The 22,530-nt window shown below is 42.9% G+C and overlaps 1 protein-coding gene across 2 annotated transcripts in view; it reads right to left on the bottom strand.

Moving 5' to 3' along the window:
• JPH1 (junctophilin 1) overlaps positions 1-22,530 on the bottom strand; it is an 80,343-nt gene that overhangs the window by 13,294 nt on the left and 44,519 nt on the right. For both annotated transcript variants that reach the window (XM_007458438.1, XM_007458439.1), the window contains exon 3: positions 6,589-6,707. In XM_007458438.1, coding sequence (XP_007458500.1) covers positions 6,589-6,707 — 119 coding nt within the window. The remainder of the gene's footprint in view (positions 1-6,588; positions 6,708-22,530) is intronic.

Genomic DNA, 22,530 nt, shown 5'->3' on the forward strand with positions numbered 1-22,530 from the left:
CTGAATACAAAGCACAGTTTCAAATGCTCTTTGTAAAGAGTAAGTAGAACTCTGCCTACCTCTTAATTTATGCTATCATTAATAGGCCAAGTGGAGAATGATTTGGCCACTGGAGGATTTTGTAGTAACCGACTTACGAAGCTTTATTTTGGATTCCATTGAATGTATTTATTATGTTTATTAACTCTCAAATACCGGTCTAACCACTCCTTTTGATCTTTAGAAATCTCATGCATTGCTCCTTTGCAGTTTTCCTGTCTTAAATGTCTTAGGAAAGGCATTTCTTGTGCCCATCTCCTAAGACATGGTTTTCAGGCGTATTCAATTCAGTTTTATTTACAGGGCTTCTAATGATACTCAAAATCTGTTGAGCTCAAAGAATTTACCAGCACCACCTTTCAGATGAAAAAATCCCTCCCAGCTTTATTATGCGTTAAAAATTGGCTGGATAAGGGAATAAAGGCACTCCAAAGCAGTCAATCCACATTTGCTGCCCATCAGAGGTACCTGGGGTGCGATTCCCAGAGAATTTAATAAGTATGAATCGAAGCCTAGAAATCTTGATGTTTAACAGATGCTCCAGGTAACTCTCATGTACCCAGTATTGGCATTTAAAAGCATGGCAAATTTGGGATTGACATGTAAACACTGCTATATTTAAAACAGAAAACCAGGGACTTCCGTGGTGGTGCAGTGGTCAAGAATCCACCTGCCAGTGCAGGGGACATGGGTTCAATCCCTGGTCCAGGAAGATCCCACATAGAGCAACTAAGCCCATGCGCTCTACTACTGAGCCTTTGCTCTAGAGCCCGCACGCCACAACTACTGAAGCCCGTGCGCTCTAGGACCTGCGTGCTGCAACTACTGAGCTGCTGCAACTACTGAAGCCTGCATGCCTAGAGCCTGTGCTCCGCAACAAGAGAAGCCCCCGCTCACCACAACTAGAGAAAGCCTGCGCACAGCAACGAAGACCCAACGCAGCCAAAGATAAATAAAAAAAAAATAATAAAAATTAAATAAAATAACCAACAGGAACCTACTGTATAGCACAAGGAACTCCGCTCAATATTCTGTAATAACCTAAATGGGTAAAGAATTTGAAAAAGAATAGATACATGTATATGTATAACTGAATCACTCTGCTATACACCTGAAACTAACATGTTAATCAACTATACTCCAATATAAAATAAAAATTAAAAATAAAATAAAAATAAGTGAAAAAAAAGCACCTGGGCGAGACCTTGAAATAAAGACTTCTGACTCAAAAAAAAAAAAAAATTAATTAAAAAAATTAAAGTGTGGCAAAAAGTATGCTGACTAGAGGTAGACCCAACTCCAGCCTCCCTTACCTGCAACCAGCTGGAAATGGTTCCAACATGGTGTAGTCAACTGGGGACTGGCCAGCTAAATGAGGATATACACTTAGATTTTACAGGGTAAGATTAAGTGCTTTTAAAACAAGATATTTAGTATAATGCAGGGGGCAGAAGTTTTTCCTGGACAAGTTTCTTGGAAGGCACACGGCGTGACTACTACTTGTCTGTGTGGTAATGTGTGTCAGTGTTGCAATGCCAGAAGCATAAAGTTGATGAGATGCAGTTCATTAAAAAGACGAGTCAGAATATCACCAAGGAGGGAAATTATGAGAAGTGTTGATAGCTGTTGCAGTCAGCATTTTTGTCTGTTTTTACAGACAGTATTTCTAAATCCTAAGGGATTTTCCCCCCCCTGGGGATTTGTATTGGGAAGATGTCAGAGACGGGTCACCTGCGCACTGACATGCCACACAACACGAAACAACAACACTGAGCACGTGTCATGCACCCACACGGAAAGGTTACACGTTACAGCTGGCATGAACGGTGGATGGAAACAGCAGGGCGTTCAGCTAGTTCTTCATAGGTGAGCCTCAGGGAAACGGCTGTGGGCAGAGGAAGCACCACGGAGACTCCCCCAAACACATGTCTACCAGGGCAGTGCTGATGGCAAATGCTTTGTAGCAACATCAGAAGTCATTAAATAGAAAGTAGGATTTTTCTGCGGAGACTGCCAATCAGTAAAAGAAGACCAGACTGAAAGATTTTTTTTTAATTATATAACCGAGGGCTTCCCTGGTGGCGCAGTGGTTGAGAGTCCGCCTGCCGATGCAGGGGACACAGGTTCGTGCCCCGGTCTGGGAAGATCCCACATGCGGCGGAGCGGCTGTGCCCGTGAGCCATGGCCGCTGAGCCTGCGCATCCGGAGCCACAGGAGAGGCCACAACAGTGAGAGGGCCGCATAACGCAAAAAAAAAAAAAAAAAAATTATATAACCGATAGCAGGATCCCTTTTATATCCTATGTGGAAAGAATGCTACATTCCCATAGGACTTTACAGTCCCATCGGTAACAATACCGCAACTTCTGAGAACACAGCCACAGCACTCTAGTCTGCAAGCCATGGGACAGCCAGCCCAGGGCCCCTTGCACATGGTGGGCTTCCAATACACACGTGTGTAGAACGGGATACACTGGAATGCGTAAGTGGTAAGAATAACCAGCAAACCCAAGAATTATTAATTTCACATCAACTAGTGGATTATTCAGTTTTCCTTTTTCTATGAAAAAAATTTATTCAGAATTTTGGGTCTGGAAAGTGAGTTTAGAAGGCATCTATTCCAGGATGCTTCTTTCTTCTGAACCAAAAGTATTACATATTAATGATAGGCACAGACAATTCTTAAGACTTCTAATCCATACCAGAAGTGTGAGCTTAGTTAACACTGTCTCAAAATAATCTATACTAAAAGACTTCACTTTAAGTAATCAACACACTGTGTGTGTGTGTGTGTGTGTGTGTGTGTTACACCCTGTTTGTCTCCCTGCCCCTCACAAATTCATATGTTGAAGCCCTAACCCCCAATGTGATGTTATTGGAGGTGTGGCCTTTGGGAGATAGTTTAGATTAGTTCACGAGGGTGAGACTCTCACGATGGGCTTAATGCTCTTATGAAAAGAGGAAGAGACACCAGAGTTCTCTCTCTCCAGGTGTATGCACTGGGGAAAGGCCATCTGTGAGCCAGGAAGGTGGGCATCACCAGAAGCCAACCATGCTGGCACCCTGATCTTGGACTTCCAGCCTCCGGAACCATGAAAAATAAATGTCTATTGTGTAAGCCGCCCCGTCCATGGTACTTTGTTTTAGCAGCCCAAGCTGACTAATACACACGCTTAAACATGGAAAGACAAAGCTCGTTGAGAGTGCTGCCTAGGCCACCTGGCAAGAGGGCCCTAAGTAATACATTTACCACATTCTCTTTTTTAACCCATGACCAGTGACCCCCACAATGGACAAACATCACTGGAAATTAAAAACAAAATAAGCATCTTGATGGAAAGGAAATTGAAACAGTGGGGAAATGAGCCATACATATAGTTTCCCAATCATTCTCCACCATGTCCAACTCCCCACTACGTCCTCAGTGATCCTCCAAAGTCTCACCCCAGCTTTCCTGGCTTAAAAACCTGATTTCATCAGCACTTTGAAGTAGAGCCATCCCTTGGGGCAGACTCACATCACCAAAGCTCACAAGACTGACGGCTGACACCAGAAGACCAATTCATCAGTTTACAATGAGCAAGGTCAATGTCACAGAGACCTGAGACTTGCACTGATTACCACCAGTGCGTGCTCTCCCTGTTGGCAGACCTCCACGAGAAGCTCAACGAAAATTAGAAGGTTAGTGGTGGATGTGGAATCAAGACAGAGGCATGAGATGAATCAAGTATCTAATGGCATCATGCTGAGCTAACCTGATGCATCCATTTCTTCACTCGGATGATCTTGCCAGGAAAGCCACACACAGCTGGCAACAGTTCCCTGCATCCCTCCCCATAGCAGAAACGTCCTTGCCAATGCAACTGCAGTACTCCAAGGTTTTGGGCCATGGGTTTGCTCTCCTCTAGATAGCATTTGGATGGGCACTGCCTATTTTTGCCTCTGTGACTCTTTCTTCTATACTACTTTGGGGGGTGACCAAGTCTTTAGAGGTTTCAATACACTCACAATCAGGTTACAAGGAAATCTTGCTATACTACAGCCATGCTGTCACTTATGATCACTTTTTAAACTTCTGTGCAGTCTCATGGGCTCATTTTAACTCCCAGAGGGCAACCTCATTTCTAAGTTCTTGGCGGACAACTCACTGTGTCACTCATACTCATGGCAATTTAGGTTTCTGGGTACTATGCAATTATCTACATACACGTTCATACACATCCATTGGTATGCTTTTTCTTATATGCTACGACTTAGCCCTTTGAGTGATAAAGCCATTCTACGTGGCTACGTTTTTTCTGTAGTTTTAAACTAAACTATAGAATAATACAGTTTTGAACTAAAAGTATAAAACTGAACTAAGATGGGAGATATCTGAAAATACCACCAGCTCCTGAAGAGGTAACTTACTATGAAAGTGTTCGAAATATAAGCTATGACAGACATCCTTTTTTCCCCAGGGTTAACAACTTCTATATAAGACACATCCATTCCAGACAAAGGGAACATTTGTATCTGAGATATGTAAATTAAACAAGCAGCCTGACTCAGAAAAAGTACTTGAAAGCCCTTTCAGAAATGTCTGATTTTATCACCCTGTAAATGCAGAGTGGAAAGCATGAGTTATGCTCCCGTGAGAAGATCAATAATAGTACAGAAAAGGCTTTCTATACAGCTGCCGAAGGAAGTGTTGGCTGCGGGTCAAAGGGGATTGCAGCCGCCGCCCTTAGCTCCTGTCTCAAACAGACCCCTTGTCATCTCGTGCTGCTGTGATATATTCATTACTGACAGACAGCTTGCTTATATGAAGCTGTTTTAGCTAAGAAAGGGTGGAATTACATTTTCCCACAATATGTTTTCCCCCCTCAAATGCTTTCACATCATAAAAAGCTTTTAAAACCATTTAGCCTGGAAAACTGAGATGACCTCCCATATCATTTACCTCTTGTTAACGCCTAATAGCAAGCTACAGGGACCCTATTCCCCAACAGAATTAACAACAGAATCAAGAAATGACCATCTGCAGACAACAGCAAGTTTGTTTGCTTCCAAAGCAGCTCAAGCCCAGGGCTGCTATGTGAAACTGCACCATCTCCTGACTGCTGAGCTGCTCCCAGAAGCTTCACTGCTGGGGAGGAAAAAGATGACCCCTCCTGGGTGGCTGAATCCCCTCCCCAGCTCTCACACCCTAGGACAGGTAGCTGCTAACATGTGTGAGTTTCCAGAAAAGTGTTCGTTCCTGCTGCAAAAAATGGAAAATTTCCCTTTCCTAATAAAATACACATACGTATTAAATGATTTAAATCCCACCCAGAGGTTTAGAAAGGATGCACGCAAAAGAAGACACCCATTATCACTGGTCACCTCCCTTGGAGCTGAACTAGTAAAGAAGTCATTCTGTGGTAACTCAATCACTCAGCAACCGGACTGGGCCCCTCCCTAAGCTCTTCTCCTAAAAACTGAGTCTTGTTAACATGGCCTTTTACTGTCTTCATTCTTTGTAGAAAAAAAAAAAAAATCCTGTCATTTCCTTTTCATTCTCTCATCTTTTATAACTGGGCTAGGGCCCAGTTCCTAGCTTTTAGAATACATGGACACTTGGTCTTCTATTCACTGTGACTTACCTTGTTCATGTAGTCACACTAATGCCCTGTGGGTTCCAATATTATATCACCTTCACTGGAACCAAACAGGTATTGGACACATGTGTTGTGCAGGGTGCTACTTATCCAGCTTGAGTAACAGAAACCAATGTGGAAAAACTCTTTACCAAGACGATGTAAATTTCGAAACTTAGAATTTAGAACATTTCATTTAGTCTCTCTTGCCGAGAAATCTGTTGATCCTACAAATCAACAGGAAGATGCTGTTTCTAAAGCAACGGAGAAACAATATAAAAAGGTGGCGACTGCCATTTTATTAACACCAGTGTATTAAAGGGATGGAAGCAGTCTACTAGGAGACCACTAAGAAGTGAGTTAACTATTTAAACCCACTGTAAATATTTGTTTCCTGCTATTTTATAACATCTAAGCCAGATGATCTGGATTGATTTTCTCCTCTTAATCTGTGCAGATTCATCTGTCTTTAAGTGGTATATTTCTTTACATCCTAACCAAATTCCTTTGAGGTGTATTAAAAAAAAAAAAGTCACAATACTTACTGGCTCTTCTCTTACTACTAATGTGATTGTTCCAGGTGCTTCTGATTTTGAGGTATCTGTTTTGGCACCTGAGATGGTCCCCAACACACTAACACAATTTCTTAAATACTTCTCTTTCAGATTCCTGTCTTGTTTACTGCTATCAGCTCAAAGTCTGTTGCTGGGGGGTGGGCAGGCAGGAAGGTGGGGGGAGAGGCACCGGGGAAGAAGCCAAATATCCAGCGCTAACACTCAGGCTCCAGGCACGTATTACTCTAAGCTCCCACTTGTTTTGTAGCATTGCTGAAATTCATGGGGCACAGACCTTTGGATTAAAAGGAAAAGAAGGAAAAAAGGAAACCAGAGGCAATGCTCCTACCCCTCCCATCACAGGTCACCTGTCCTACCTGGCTGGTAGAAGTCAGGTGACAGCTCTCTGGCCACAGCTCTCGCGATGTCACACTCCTGGCGGGCGGCCAGAGCAGCCTGGTCGGCGGCGTCAGCTTTGGCTCTTGCGTGCGCGGTCCTACAGGAGCACAAAGGGCGCGTCAGCAGGGGCGGCACCTAGTTAATTACACAGGACGGGCAAACGGTCTACGGGGCAGGCAGGGCCTGGAAAGAAATGCTAACCGTGATCCTCGCCCCACATCTGCAACAGAAAGTTGTGAGACATCATACTGTTGTGAGACATCAATGAAAATCAGGCAGATGAAATCACCTGTGAATTGCCTCAATCTTTCTTTCAAGGTCAATGGAAGTATAACCAGTTGTTTTATGAAAGTATAACAAGTTCTGCGCAGCTTAATGCAAAGCCTGGTGCTCAAGACTTAGAGGATGAAATCCCCCGTTGACTTTGGTTGGCGTTCCCCCTCCCCGCCCCCCAACCATGGAGAGTAGATTAGAGTGTGTGAATTAATACAGTGCTCATGGATTTAATTTCTATGGTGGAATCAATACAAGGGTTTGATTAAGAAAGATCTGCCCAGTGGTGTGCTGGTAAAGTAGCTCTCGGGGGGAAAAAACAGTAAAACTAATTTGTAGCACTGACTGATTTCCGTGGTGTACGCGCTCCCAACGTGGCCAATTCACACTATCAGCGTGACTTTGCTGAATGTGTAGTTGGGAACAGACGCACACCATGGGCTCCCCCGAGCCTGCAGGAGCAGGCCCAGTGGTCTGCTGGAAGAATGTGCTCAGGAGGCTTCCAAGGAGTCCATTTAGTTGTTCTTTAAGCATGTTTCTTGTGTGAAACCGAAAGCAGGCAGAGAGGTGGAGCTGGAAAGAGGAAAGGGATCTCTTTCAGTCTTCCACCTTCTCCCCGGCCTGTCCTCACCCACTGAAACCACTTATCTTTCTAGAGGACAAGGGCTAGGGAGAGGGCAGCAGGGATAAGAATGGGGCTCCTTATAGCAAGACAGGGGGACTGATGTCTGCCTGCCCAGGAAGAGGGCCTTTGGAAGCTGAGACTTTGGGTCATCCTCTTCCAACGAGGAGATCTTATCCAGCTAGGATTTAGACAATTTTCATGGGCACCTACTTCTTATAATTTTGTGAACTATTTTCTTTTATTAGTGCTACGCAGGGCTATAGATAACTAGTGGTAAAAGCTTAAGGGGAGTCTAAAAGAGGTGTGCCTGCAGGCCTTTCAGAGACAGCAGGAGAGGAAGTTGGGAAATGGCATCATGCCCTAGCTGGTCTCAGGAGAGAAAACCCAGGTGGCATCTGGAGGAGGCCAGCAGACGGGATTCCTGGAACTAGACTGCAGGCGGAAAAGACGGGGAAAAAGGGGTCTGACCTGAGACTGTGGGGCTAACTGGGGGAGGTCCCATTTCACTCCTGCTTAGGACCCAGCTGAGCCTGGAGGACTGATGTACTAGAATATAAGTGTAAGGGAGATTTTTTATTTTGGGCATTTTTAAATTTTTGGTTCTCTACTATACTCCCAAGGCACAGAACAATGCCTGGCACACGGTATTTACTGAGGGCCCACTTTATAAATAAAGGAAAAGGAATGTCCTTAGGAACAGCTGGGTAGTTACTTAAAAATAAATGGACTGACAAAACCACAGAGACAGTAAAAAGACCAGTGATTGCCAAGGGTTCAAGGTGAAAGTGGGTGAGGGATGAACAGGTAGATCAAAAGGGATATTTAGGGGAGTGAAACTATGCTGGATAATCCTCTAATGGGGGATACATGACATCATGCTTTTGTCAAAACCCACTGAACTGTACAACACAAAGAGTGAACCCTAGTGTCAAGTATGGACTTTATAGTTAATACTAATGTTCCACATTGGTTCATCAGTTGTACCAAATGTACCCACTAATGCAAGATGTTAATAACAAGGGTAACTGGGTGTGGGCAAAGGATGTATATGGAAACTGTACTTTCTCCTCAATTTTTCTGTAAACTGCTCTAAAAAATAAAGTCTATTAATTAAAAATGAATCAAATTCTAATCATCAAAATTGTCACTTATGAATCATGGAGGATGTTTTAGATGATCTCTGTCTACAGGGTAGGGAGTACAGAGGCAAAATCAAGGGGATAAGAACATATTCCTAAAACACCCGGCTGTGGTAACCCCTGCAAGGGAGCCATCACTGATGACGCTTTAGTCCCACGTGTTGTGCCGAGACTCAGTGGATGCCCTCTCTTATGTTCTTTCAGTTTCTCAGAATCTCAGCTCGTTTTTTCCCAGAATTATTTTCCATTTTACCTGCTATTCTTAGCTAGAGCCTAATTATGTCTAGGTACCATAATTAATGAAGCCACAAGAGTCCAGTTATCCTACCCTATAATAAAACCTGATAGCCCTTCAATGATAAACTTACAAAACTCAAGTACCATTTATTCCGAAACAATCACAACCCACCACCACGGAGTGGAATAAAATGGTAGTAGTATTTCCATCACTTTTGACAACACGTTAAACTGGAGAACAGACAAATGTACGTGAACCTTTCGGCAACTATATTTTGGAAGCACAGCATCAGTGAAGCCTTAACCCTTTACTTTTTTACTTGTTCTTTCCTTTAAGACCAGACGAGGAGGGGGGACTTTTCCATCTAGCACCCCTCCCTGTGTCAGTGCTCCCGCATGGCTGGCACGATGGTCAAAACCACATTCAAGCCTGAAACTAGGTATCTGCTCAGGAGATTTTCGTAGCCCTGTACCTGATAACAAGAAGTAGAAGAGAACAGGAAGCCATCTGAGTTTGCTGTCATCAAAAGTGTTGTGCGGGGCTTCCCTGGTGGCACAGTGCTTGGGAGTCCGCCTGTCAGTGCAGGGGACGCGGGTTCGTGCCCCGGTCCGGGAGGATCCCACATGCCGCAGAGCGGCTGGGCCCGTGAGCCATGGCCGCTGAGCCTGCGCGTCCGGAGCCTGTGCTCCGCAACGGGAGAGGCCACAACAGTGAGAGGCCCGCGTACCACACACACACACACACAAAAGTGTTGTGCGGCCAGCCCATTAAAACATCTTGATTTTGCCCAGGGAAAAATCTGGGCTTGACCCTGGTCCACGTTATTCATGTGCTCCAATCCCAGGCTCAGTTCTGGAGCAACACACGGCCCCTTTAATCACCCAACGGGTAAGACATGCCATTGTTCATGGCTTGGGGGGAGGGAGGTTTGGGCTAGTCATTCTGGGGAGACCGGTGGAAAAAACTCAAAGTGGATGCCTGGCTGCTACGTGTAGCTGGTCACATGGAAAACATACGTGCCAACAAGGAGCATGTCTGCGTGCCCAAGAAGCCTTTCATTTGTTCCAAAGACTGCTGACATCCATAAATCTTCAGACCCTCAGGAATCTCCAAATACCATTATCATCATCTATACTTTCTCACATAAAATGCAGCAAAAAGTAAGTGAAAAGCAACATCTTTCAGTTAGGCATCAGTGGTAGACTTTCTTTTAGGGTCCTATTACAAATAAACCAAAATTTTGTAGAGAGTTACTATTTTGGGGTAAAGAGATACAGAGAGGCCTGGGCAACTGGCTAAGCTGGTACAGCAGGTAGATGACCCCCTCCTGGACATCAGCCCTGCAAAGGTCACTCGGCAACAGCTGAAACAGTAAATGTGGAATTTCTTTTCTCTTTTTAATTTATTTAATTAATTTATTTTTGGCTGCGTTGGGTCTTCGTTGCTGTGTGCGGGCTTTCTCTAGTTGCAGCGAGCGGGGGCTACTCTTTGTTGAGGTGCGTAGGCAGTGACTTCTCTTATTGCAGAGCACGGGCTCTAGGTGTGTGGGCTTCAGTAGTTGTGACATGCGGGTTCAGTAGTTATGGCTCATGGGCTCTAGAGCACAGGCTCTGTACTTGTGGCACACGGGCTTAGTTGCTCTGCGGCACGTGGGATCTTCCCGGACCAGGGCTCGAACCCGTGTCCCTGGCATTGGCAGGCAGATTCTTAACCACTGCACCACCAGGGAAGCCCAATGTGGAATTTCTGAATGGCAGGCATCACCTGTACTTAAGAACTTAACTACAGCTTGTTTCTTTCCAATCAGTAATTTGACGAGAATCTGAGTTTTTTTTTCTTTAGTGACTAAAATGGTGTTTCACGAACTCTCAAGTCACCTTACTCAGAACAGAATGGTCTGGCTTTCCCAGTTTTTCTTAAACATAACAGTGCTTTAAAAAAAAAAAAAGCATATAAACAATACACTGAACACGCCCAGCACATAGGCCTACCACTAATAAGGTAGATGCAAGTCCCTTAGACGTCTGTCCCAACTTCTTTCAATCTTTTATATACCTATTCACTGACGTAGCTGATAAAGATTTTAATCTAGAATGGACAAGGATTTTGCTAAAGGTAAAACTGTATACAATACTTATACTTTTCTATTTCTATTTCTTACATATTTTCTTCCCAACAAAAAACTGCTTCAAAAAATATGCTGATTTTTGATGTCTTTTAAAATTTGTTACTTATTAAGTCAAAGTTAAATTTCCTGACCTGACTGAAAATTTGATGGCAGAGGCTGTCATCTAGTTGGTTCAGGAGCTGTACATGTGATTTGCTTTGATACCCATATATTTAAAGAAAATTCTTGGCAACATTTAAAAATAAGAGCAATTGGACTTCCCGGGTGGTGCAGTGGTTAAGAATCCGCCTGCCAATGCAGGGGACATGGGTTCGAGCCCTGGTCCGGGAAGATCCCACATGCCGTGGAGCAACTAAGCCCATGCGCCACAACTATTGAGCCTGCGCTCTAGAACCCACGAGCCAAAACTACTGAGCCCGAGAACCACAACTACTGAGCCCGAGAACCACAACTACTGAGCCCGCGAGCCACAACTACAGAGCCTGCGTGCCACAACTACTGAAGCCCACGCACCTAGAGCCCGTGCTCCGCAACAAGAGAAGCCACAGAAATGAGAAACCCGCGCACCACAATGAAGAGTAGTCCCCGCTTGCCGCAACTAGAGGAAGCCTGCGCTCAGCAATGAAGACCCAATGTGGGCAAAAAAAAAAAAAAAAAAAGAAAAAAGAAAAGAGAGAGAGCAATTGTACGTAAGACTCCAAACATCAGTGAACGGCAACCCCATTCGTCCAGTTGCTCAAGCCCAGACCCTGTGAGTCATCCTGGTTGCCTCCCTTTCTCTCACACACCACATCCACGGTCAGCAAGGCAGCCGGCAGGACCTTCAAAATACACACCCGACCCCGCGTGTCTCCTTCTCATCACTGCTCCTGCCCAGGTCACATCTCACCAGGTTCCTGCAAAGGCTGAACTGATCTCCATGCTTCGGTCCTTGCAGCCTGCCATTCTATTTCCCTTCTGGTTTTCCTGAAATTGCCCGACGATAACCAAAATCCTTTCCTGGGTTATGGCATCATGTGCAAGAAAATGCCAAAAAAATGACCTTAGTTAGCCTTCCTTTTGGACTGTGACATTATTCACTTATGAGAGACATAGACTTGCAAAACCCAATTATTTTGTGTATACAGTGGGAGCCCTTTTAAAGAAGAAATCAGTCTGTTAAGCAAGGAATACTCTCGATATGAACAAGAACTAGGTGTCTCCACAGCTCTCAGCTAAAAAGCAAAGGCATGATGTCTGAGTTCCCGTACCGGAAAGAAACTGGTCTCTCAGTATCGAGCTGCTTCTCTGGTCAGACCAACCCCACGAGACTCAGCATACACTCCTCCTGCTAAGGCACAAACGGCCCCCTTAGCTGCTTCTTTGGACTTCTAACTTTCCATCTCTCATACACATAACCTATTCATTGGCACAGCTGAAGAAAATTTTAATCTGCAGTGGACAGTGATTCAGCTAAAGCTCAGTAAACCTGGTTCAGGAAGAGTACTTCTTGTGGGTCCAATCTTCACGTTTATTAGTTCTTGAATGTTAATTTTCCTCCTAAGTTGCCTTTTTGTATTTGTAAAAGACAGGACCTGAAATAATGACTTCAAGACTGTGTTCTTAGGTCCTGGTTAAAAACAAGTTACAGCTTCAGCAAATAGTGGTCTTTTTTTGCCAGGGTGGTCCATTGCTCCCTTTTCTAAAAGCATTATCAAGTTATTTAGATATAAAATGTAAATTTAGGGGCATGGTATCCCCACTGAAATCTGGTATTTGACCTTTCAAGGGCCCAAACTCTTGCAGAGGTATGACGACACAGGCTTTGAAAGTGTGGGTAGCCAGAGACCAGGCTGAGGCCAGTCTAGTCACAGATGATTCTTGTCTATAAGATCAGAAGTTAAACCACATGACTTTAGCAATCTTAGAGATGCCTTCTTAGAATCATAATTCATACCATGCCCTTGGCTTTTTTTCAAGGGGAGAGAGGAGGATGAACCAAGATATCCAAGATAGGATATGAACCAAGATTCATGTGAAGGATGTGAAATGCTGTCCATTATGTGTATCACTGTCATGTTCATAAAGATCTGGGCAATACATTCCTCAAAGTTTAGTGCCAGGAAAAATCTGGTCTATGATGATATACTGGCGTGCTTCCTTGCACGATGAGAACTACAGTGAGAACTACGTTATCTATTGTTTCTCTTTTTGTTACAGCTACCGGGATACCTGGAGTATAATTATCCTCAATCTATGTGCATGGTTATCTTCTCTAAAGACATGGCTTTAACATTCCCTGGTCAGAAATGCTACTATGTATGTGACTTATAATGCCCTGAAAATCCTTTTTGGAAACTGGCAGGATATTGAAAAAAAAATTACTTGTTATACTAAGTTTTCTGAACTTCAGCCCCTCATAGTGTGTGAATGCTAAGGGACATACGTGATAACTTGGGGACATCACAGCCTACTGTGCAGCTTCCTTTACAGAATTTTTTTCTATATTCAGAACATTTTCAAGCTTGGAAAATAAGTCCTCATTCTTAAGTACTTTACGGGCTTTATTCCCTAACATTTTATCAAACTTAATAAGCTTAAAGGCTATATTCTCTGGATAGGTCAAAAGTACATTTCTAATCCTCGGCTGGAATATGCCAAATAATTGGCTATCTTCTACTTTATCCTGAGTTTTATAAAATTTCTCTAAGATTTACCTTGCCATATAATTTATGTATTGAGAAAAACCTGATGTAAAAACAAATTTAAGGGATGTTTTATTCTTGAAATAATTTTTAGAGAAAAGTACTTTTAATGAGGGTTATTCTACAGGTCAAAAACATTACCACTAAAAAAGACTTTATAAAAGTTCATTTTATGGGAGAAAATATTTGCTGATCATATATCTGATAATAGGTTAGTATCCAGATTATATAAAGAACTCTTACAACTTAAAAAGAACAACAACAACAATTAAAAAATAGGCAAAGGGGGCTTCCCTGGTGGCGCAGTGGTTGAGAGTCCACCTGCCGATGCGGGGGACACGGGTTCGTGCCCCGGTCCGGGAAGATCCCACATGCCGCGGAGCGGCTGGGCCCGTGAGCCATGGCTGCTGGGCCTGCGCGTCTGGAGCCTGTGCTCCGCAACGGGAGAGGCCACAACAGTGAGAGGCCCGCGTACCGCAAAAATTAAAAAAAATAAAAAAAAAAAAGGGCAAAGAACCTGAATAGACATTTCTGCAAAGGAGATATAAATGGCCAATAAGCACATGCAAAGGTGTTCAACATCACTAACCATAAGGGAAATACAAGTCAAAACCATAATGAGATGCTACCTCACACCCACTAGGATGGCTACCATGAAAAAAAAACACCCAGAGAAGCAGCCACACAGCACAGGGAGATCAGCTCAGCGCTTTGTGACCACCTAGAAGGGTGGGATAGGGAGGGTGGGAGGGAGACGCAAGAGGGAGGAGATATGGGGATATATGTATAGCTGATTCACTTTTTTATACAGCAGAAGCTAACACACCATTGTAAAGAAATTATGCTCAAATAAAGATGTTAGAAAAAAAGGAAACCACCCAGAAAGTAATAAGTGTTGACAAGGATGTGGACAACTTGTAAACCTTGTGCACTGCTGGTGGGGATGCAAAATGGTACAGCTGCTGTAGAAAACAGTATGGTGATCCCCACAAAATTAAAAACAGAATTACCATATGATCCACCAATTCAACCCCTAGGTATATACCCCCCAAAATTGAAAGCAGAGTCTCAGAGAGATATCTGTACAACCATGTTCATAGTGGCATTATTCACAATAGCCCAAAGGCAGAAACAACCCAAGCGTCCATCAATGAAAGAATGGATAAACAAAATGTGGCATAAACATACATGGAATGTTATTTAGCCTTGAAAAGGAAGGAAATTCTGATGCATGCTATATCATGGATGAACCTTATGCTAAGTGAAATAAGCCAGTCACAAAAGGACAAATATTGTGTGATTCCATTAATAGGAGGAACCTAGAACAGTCAAATTCCTAGAGTCAGAAAGTAGAAGGGTGGTTGTCAGAGGCTGGGAGGAGGGAGAACAGAGAGTTGTTATTTAATGGGTACAGAGTTTTAGTTCTGCAAGATGAAAAAGTTCTGGACACTGGCTGCACAACTATGTGAATGCACTTAACACGACGGAACTGTACACTTAAAAATGGTTTAGGATAGCAAATTTTGTTATGTCTATTTTACAATTAAAAATTTAAAAAAAAAGTCACCCATGAACAAGTATTTCTAGAACATCCTATGTGTCCAGAGGAAGTGACGAGAAAAGACCAAAGGTTGGGCTCTCAGACGAGAAATTGCTTCACTAAGCCCAGCCAGGGTAAGCTAAGTCTAGTGAGGGGAATGGCGGTAAGAAAAGGAAGAGCTGAAGGACACTTTAAGGAAAGAAGTGTCAGAACTTTGAAACAAGAGGGCAGCCTCCACATCTGTTTTTCCAGCTCTTAACATAAAGCCTGGCCCAGAGGCTGTCCTCAACAAATATTGGTGGAATAAATACATAGGTAAGAAGGAGAGAAACATAAATTTATACAGCAGAAGCTAACACACCATTGTAAAGAAATTATGCTCAAATAAAGATGTTAGAAAAAAAGGAAACCACCCAGAAAGTAATAAGTGTTGACAAGGATGTGGACAACTTGTAAACCTTGTGCACTGCTGGTGGGGATGCAAAATGGTACAGCTGCTGTAGAAAACAGTATGGTGATCCCCACAAAATTAAAAACAGAATTACCATATGATCCACCAATTCAACCCCTAGGTATATACCCCCCAAAATTGAAAGCAGAGTCTCAGAGAGATATCTGTACAACCATGTTCATAGTGGCATTATTCACAATAGCCCAAAGGCAGAAACAACCCAAGCGTCCATCAATGAAAGAATGGATAAACAAAATGTGGCATAAACATACATGGAATGTTATTTAGCCTTGAAAAGGAAGGAAATTCTGATGCATGCTATATCATGGATGAACCTTATGCTAAGTGAAATAAGCCAGTCACAAAAGGACAAATATTGTGTGATTCCATTAATAGGAGGAACCTAGAACAGTCAAATTCCTAGAGTCAGAAAGTAGAAGGGTGGTTGTCAGAGGCTGGGAGGAGGGAGAACAGAGAGTTGTTATTTAATGGGTACAGAGTTTTAGTTCTGCAAGATGAAAAAGTTCTGGACACTGGCTGCACAACTATGTGAATGCACTTAACACGACGGAACTGTACACTTAAAAATGGTTTAGGATAGCAAATTTTGTTATGTCTATTTTACAATTAAAAATTTAAAAAAAAAGTCACCCATGAACAAGTATTTCTAGAACATCCTATGTGTCCAGAGGAAGTGACGAGAAAAGACCAAAGGTTGGGCTCTCAGACGAGAAATTGCTTCACTAAGCCCAGCCAGGGTAAGCTAAGTCTAGTGAGGGGAATGGCGGTAAGAAAAGGAAGAGCTGAAGGACACTTTAAGGAAAGAAGTGTCAGAACTTTGAAACAAGAGGGCAGCCTCCACATCTGTTTTTCCAGCTCTTAACATAAAGCCTGGCCCAGAGGCTGTCCTCAACAAATATTGGTGGAATAAATACATAGGTAAGAAGGAGAGAAACATAAAAGCTAACCCCAAGGTTGCTAACTTGGTGTCCAGGTGAATGGCTTTACTATAGAGAGAAATTGTACAGGTGGGAAGGAGAGACAGTTTGAAGGTGATGACAAGCTCAGTTTTAGACAAGTAGGATTTTACACGACACAAGCATTGCGATTTGGAAATACAGGGCTGCAATGCAAAGTTAAGGGTCAAGGTTAGCAACAGGAATGTGGGCATCGTGATCACAGACGATGAGCTCACAGAAGATTGATGAGCCCATCAAATACATAAGTTCTTGGATACATTGTTCTTGGATAAATCCTGTGCTCCTCTTAGGAGTTAAGCGGGCCAGATCTGAATTTGTCTCTTCTCTAGGGGATCTGCACTGATCGGCTGATTTGGGGGCAGTTAGAATTAACAAGTGCAGTTAAGAGTCTGAGAGAGGGATCGTTTGTCAATCCTGTGATGTGCTGGAGAAAGTGAGGGCTGAGAAGAGGCTGCTGAATTTGATGAGAACCTCTGGGAGGGCAGTTCTAACAAGAAGGCCACTGTAGAAGCCAAACTGAAGGGGGTCGACGAGGAAGGAACAGAGGAAATACAGGAAGCAGGTGTGGGCCACATGCTGCTGGTGATTTCTGACCTAGAAAGGAAGGCGGAAATTTGGACAGTAACCGGGAGGATTAGCTGGGCCAAGGGAAAAAGACACTTTACTTGTATCGGTGAGAGCTGATCCTGTTGGAAGGTGGGAAGAAAGATGCTCAGAGAACAGAAGAAAATGAAGGAGCTTTGAGAAGGTAACAACCATTGGAGTCGGGTCCTAGATGAAGCAAAAGAAAGGAAACAGGAAAAAAACATAAGGACAGTGATGCGTTGATCCAATGTTTTAAAATTATTTAAAGGATTCTAAGCTTGAAAGAGACAGAGAGTGCTTTGGGCTTTGGAAACCAGACAGACCTGGGTTTACACCCCAGTTTATCATATTCTGGCTGTGTCACTTTTGCCTCAGTTTCCTTACCTGTAAAATGGGGATGATATTACCTTGTATAGATGCTCTGGATCAGAAGTGGTTTATGTGAAGTACTGAGTACTAATGTAGAGAGAGTATTTAGTTGACAAATGGCCATTATTAGTCCTTGGCTGAAATTTAGGGCTGGTAGGGAAAATCTGGGTGCTTAAAGAGAGGATTTGGAATCAGCACTGCACAAAAGTTCTAAGGAATGGAAGAAAGGGAAACTGGAATTGCTGAACAGCACTGGGAAGACCTGATCTCAGGCCAACATGATTCAGCATCTTCCTCTGGCAGGGGTCTCTTTTCTGAGAGAAGCAAAGAAGGAAGAAGGGGCCATTGATGCAGGGTAGAGATCTGAGCAAGGAGGATGGAAAAGTACCCAGCACAGAGCTTTGGGTAGGAGGAAGGGCACGTAGCCAGTGATAGACGCTGGACCAGATGAAATACAAAGGGTTAAGTTAGGATCCAGTGAACAATGTGAAGTGAATCTGATGACCGTAAAGTCATATAAACGCAGACTATTATTACAGTTATTACAGTTTTAGGTGCTTTTTAATTGCTTGAGATAAGGCTTTTTTCCTATGGCAAATTTCATAGAAATGGCCTATTCTGACTAAATCTGGCTTACTACTAAAGGGTGTATCTTTAGTTCAAGTTATCAGCCAGCAGCCTTTTGGTAACAAAAGGCAGGTCAAACTATTTCAAAATGGAGGCATATTCTATAAAACGAAATTAGATGTAATCATGGCTACATTTCCTTTTAGTGCTGTAACAGAAACATCTGGATGTGTCTGAAAAGAACTTTACAACCTTCGGGATCTGGGTTGTGATGAGAATTGACGAGAACTGTCAGGTCAAGGCTGTTTTTATTTCCATGTCAGTGCTGTTATGCTTTCTGTCCTTTACCAATGGTCACTGTGGCGAAAGATTAAAGTATGACTAAGAGCAATGTAAGACTACCTAGTGGTCGAAACACATGATGGCAACTAGCAGTGCTCAGCCGAGTGACTGATGGACTCCAGTGACTGGGTCACGGACAGACCTAACTTCCGCTTTACTGCAGCAAATGCCCAGAAGATGCGTACTTGGTGGTGCTAAAACAATCCCATTTCATAAATACTTAAACATGAAAATAAGCAGACATCATTCATGCCTTTAAAATGACATAAACCACGTAGAACTCCTAGTTGAAACAGTCTCGTAGGTAGTAAAATATCCATTTTGTAAATTACCTAAAATGGCTCTCCTAAGATCCCAAGTCTACCAGTTACCGCTTCACTTTGATCTGTCTAGACCTGCCAAGACAGTGAACAATAAAGGCATCCATTCCTCTACTGGGCATGCAATGCTGAATGGTATGAACGTGAACTTGCTTGGGACTGGCTTCTGCAAAGCCATTCTGCATCTGAAGCTTTATCATATTCAACATACGTGTTCTGAAGTTGTTGAGTTTATAACAGGACTGCTTTGTGAGGAAAGCCAAGATAGTAGGGGTACAGTTATTCTCTCAGCAAACCAGTTTTATTCACTTCATATTTCCTTGTAGGAACTGTAATTCAGTGACTCCACTTATTTTACACCTGGTCCGTGACAATGACTCGACTCGTTCCATAGTTCAATTAAGAAGTCCTTGACTGCTTTCACTTTAAATCTTTAGTCTTTTGCTGCAACAGATATTGGGGACACCAATATAACGAGCACAAAGGATTTGCTCTGATTTACGTTAACCTTCTGGATTTGAGGAAGTGACTCTTGAAAGTTCTGCTTTACCAGACAAATTAAAAAGCACCATTAGAGCTAGACAAGCCTCGGAGAGTCTACGAGGTCCCTCCCCTGGGGTCAGACAAGTACTATCCCTTCTGTAGGGATTTAAGACTCAGAGAAACCAAGGAACATATTCAGTCACACAGCAATTCAGTGGGATGAACGGGCAGAAGCCAGGTCTCCTAACCTTTAGGGCAAAGCTGGCTAACTATGCTGTCAAGAGAGATTTCTGTACTACTGTCTGCAGATTTTGTTTTAGCAAATGTCCTGTGATTTATTTCATCTTCTAGTTATAAACTTTTCTTTCTGCTATAAATATTCCTTCATAACCATAGTTCTATCTTCTTATATTCATGCTTTCACCTTATTTCTCTATTCAGTTATCTTTAATATTAATAGACTTTTAACTTCCACTGAAAAATGCAAATGTTGGGCTTTCTTTTCCTACATATTTTTAAAACCAGTTTTGGCTGACTTTCAAATGAAATACAGCTTAGAAAACATCTTACTAAAGACTATAGGAAAGATGTGGTTTTCATCAAGGTTATTCTTTCGCGGGAACATTTTAGGTGGTGTTAAAAATACTGCAGATTCATCTAACTCATAGTTGCCTTGCCCATATCACCAAATTAGTAATTAACGCCTCCAAGTTTAAAAGGAAATATCAGAAGATCATCCAGTTCTTCCTGAATTCTTAAAAAGTTGTCTTCTTTTTCCTCATAAGAATCTTAAAAAATTTCTTGTGATTTTATCCGTTTTTAAGCATTTGCTGTGTTAAACTGAGAACAGAAAATGTTCACCCCATACTCAATGCATAAGATAATAGCTTACCCAAGGACGCTGAGAAAAATGGAGGCTGAGACAAAAACATAAGCCAGGATGACTGGTTTTCTGTTTAGTACGTTTAAATAACACTTGGTACAATTTGGAGCGGGGGGCAAAGGCAGTTTTGAAGATGAACACGTGTATGTTGTGACAAAAATGTGTGCTTCTCCTTCGTTAGAGATGGTGTTGGAAATGCAAGGCAGAATTCAAATAAAATAAGTAAAAGAACTGTGTTAAATTCCTGCTCAAATAATAGGAGTCTTTTCCTTCAGTTCTGATAGACTGTCAGTGACCTGCTTCAATACTATTATACATCCTTATGGGACTTCTAATATTCCAATACTTGACCAGGGGCCTGTGGCTGGCTTGAGTTTCTATTCTAGAAACACTCTGATGAACTTTTAACCTTTATTTTTTTTCAGAGTGGAATTAATTGCCTCGGGGGCCTGGGATGCAATGCCATGCCCGTCGATGGGATGGATAAACTCCTGCTGCAGCCACTGGGGAATGAGGGGTGTGCCTTCCTGGACTCCATTCCTTAGTGACAAATGCATTGACCCAAACGGAACTACCCCTCACCAGTCTGAGATTCAGACCAACTCCAGAGAATGTCAAGAAGAATTCCAGGCACAGAGGGAATGCTGCACATCCCAAGAACAAGGCAGAAATTTAGGCTCTGATTGGCACTTAGGAAGGGGTTTCCTTTGAGGCCCAAGAATTCAAAATCTACTGACTACCATCTTGTAATGGGGAAAGCAGACTGAACTCTGGAAGGACAGGAAGAGTTACCTGCCAAACCCCGAAGTCTGCCCACCGCCTGGTTGAGAGTTGCCCAGTGTTAGCATAAAGGTCCAGGGCCTTCCCTGCTGCTTCACTGGTCTCTGACAGCTGCTCTAAAGGTCTCCAGGTTTACCTTGCAGCATGGGCTATACTTCCCAAGTTAGATTACCTGCATGTGCTAAGTTTCAGGCAATGGCAGGAGTACTGGAGATAGTTCTTTTTTCCCTTTCAATAGAATCACAGTATCTACTGGAATGACAAGAGACTTGATAACAAAAGGATGTGCCCTTGTCTATGGCTGCTTGGGAGTAGCAATGTTAAAAATCCACTTGTACTGAACCTCAGAGCCATGAGAAGCTCTGGAGGATTCTGGTGGAAACGTGTAACATATTTATAATTGGACCAATTATATACATAATTATATATATATAATTGCACTATTATAATTGCAGTCCCAAATGGACTGCAATGGATACAATGGAGGATACTTCCCATTCTTCACTCTGCTCTGGAATGAATGAGATGGGCCACAGAAAGCCCTCTTTATAGCTTCATATGGAGTCCCTTTGGGTCGACCAGTTACCCTGAAAACGTACAGGCCATCAAAGAGAAGAGAAGCCTATAAGAGCCAATCATCAAGTCCAGAACAAGCCCATTCTGAAGAGGCCTCCATTCCTTTTGGAGGATGTGGGAACCCCTCCGCCCTGCAGACAGGGCTTCTCCCAAGGAAGAACTGGAATGCCCTGGAAAATGGCATTTGTTCCACAGAGTGGGAGGTTAAGGAGCCTCTTTCCATGCAAGACAAGGAAGTTGGAAGCCGGTGAGCGGCTTGCTGCTCCACATCTCTGCTGTTAGGAGCTTCTACTGATATTATTAACGTCCTGCTGTCCCTTGTCTTTCTACGGACATGTCCCTGTGGGTTTCAGATCACTTGTGAATTTGTGTTCTCTAAAATAACCACCCCTGGCCTGTCTCCTTTCCCTGCTGTCCAAATCGTCATTTCATGATCAACTCCTAATGTCTGCTACCTCAAACAAAACCTCAATGTACTTAGTGACTGACAAATGTCCAGAAATGCTTTCAAATTATTTGCTACTCCGGGCAGCACACAAAAGTCTACTTAATTCTAAGTCCCATGGTCATTTTTCTTCCCCTACTTACTATATTTATATTGCCCACATCACCATCCTGCTCTGACTCCTCTGTAATTCTGGGGGTGAAATTCAAGCTTTTTTTCCCTTAAATTTCTCTCTGGCAGATGATCACTGTTGGCAACAGTTAACTGTAAATACGGAACTTCTCTGCAATGTTTTTCTGAGACATCACAGCCACAGCAACTCAAATGACTAAGCCTGCATGGAAAAGTGAAATTAAAAAGGTTCTCACGCTGGTCTGAGAGAGGCCTCTGTCACACCCTGAGCTCTGAGACACTACAGTAAATCACTGTAAGTAACACATTTTAATATGATAAATAACTTCTTGTGACTTAATTGTTAAAATACCTTTCCCAGGAATCCAAATCAGAAAAGA

The sequence above is a fragment of the Lipotes vexillifer genome, unplaced genomic scaffold (genome assembly GCF_000442215.2).
Source record: "Lipotes vexillifer unplaced genomic scaffold, Lipotes_vexillifer_v1.1 scaffold493, whole genome shotgun sequence".
NCBI lineage: Eukaryota > Metazoa > Chordata > Mammalia > Artiodactyla > Lipotidae > Lipotes > Lipotes vexillifer.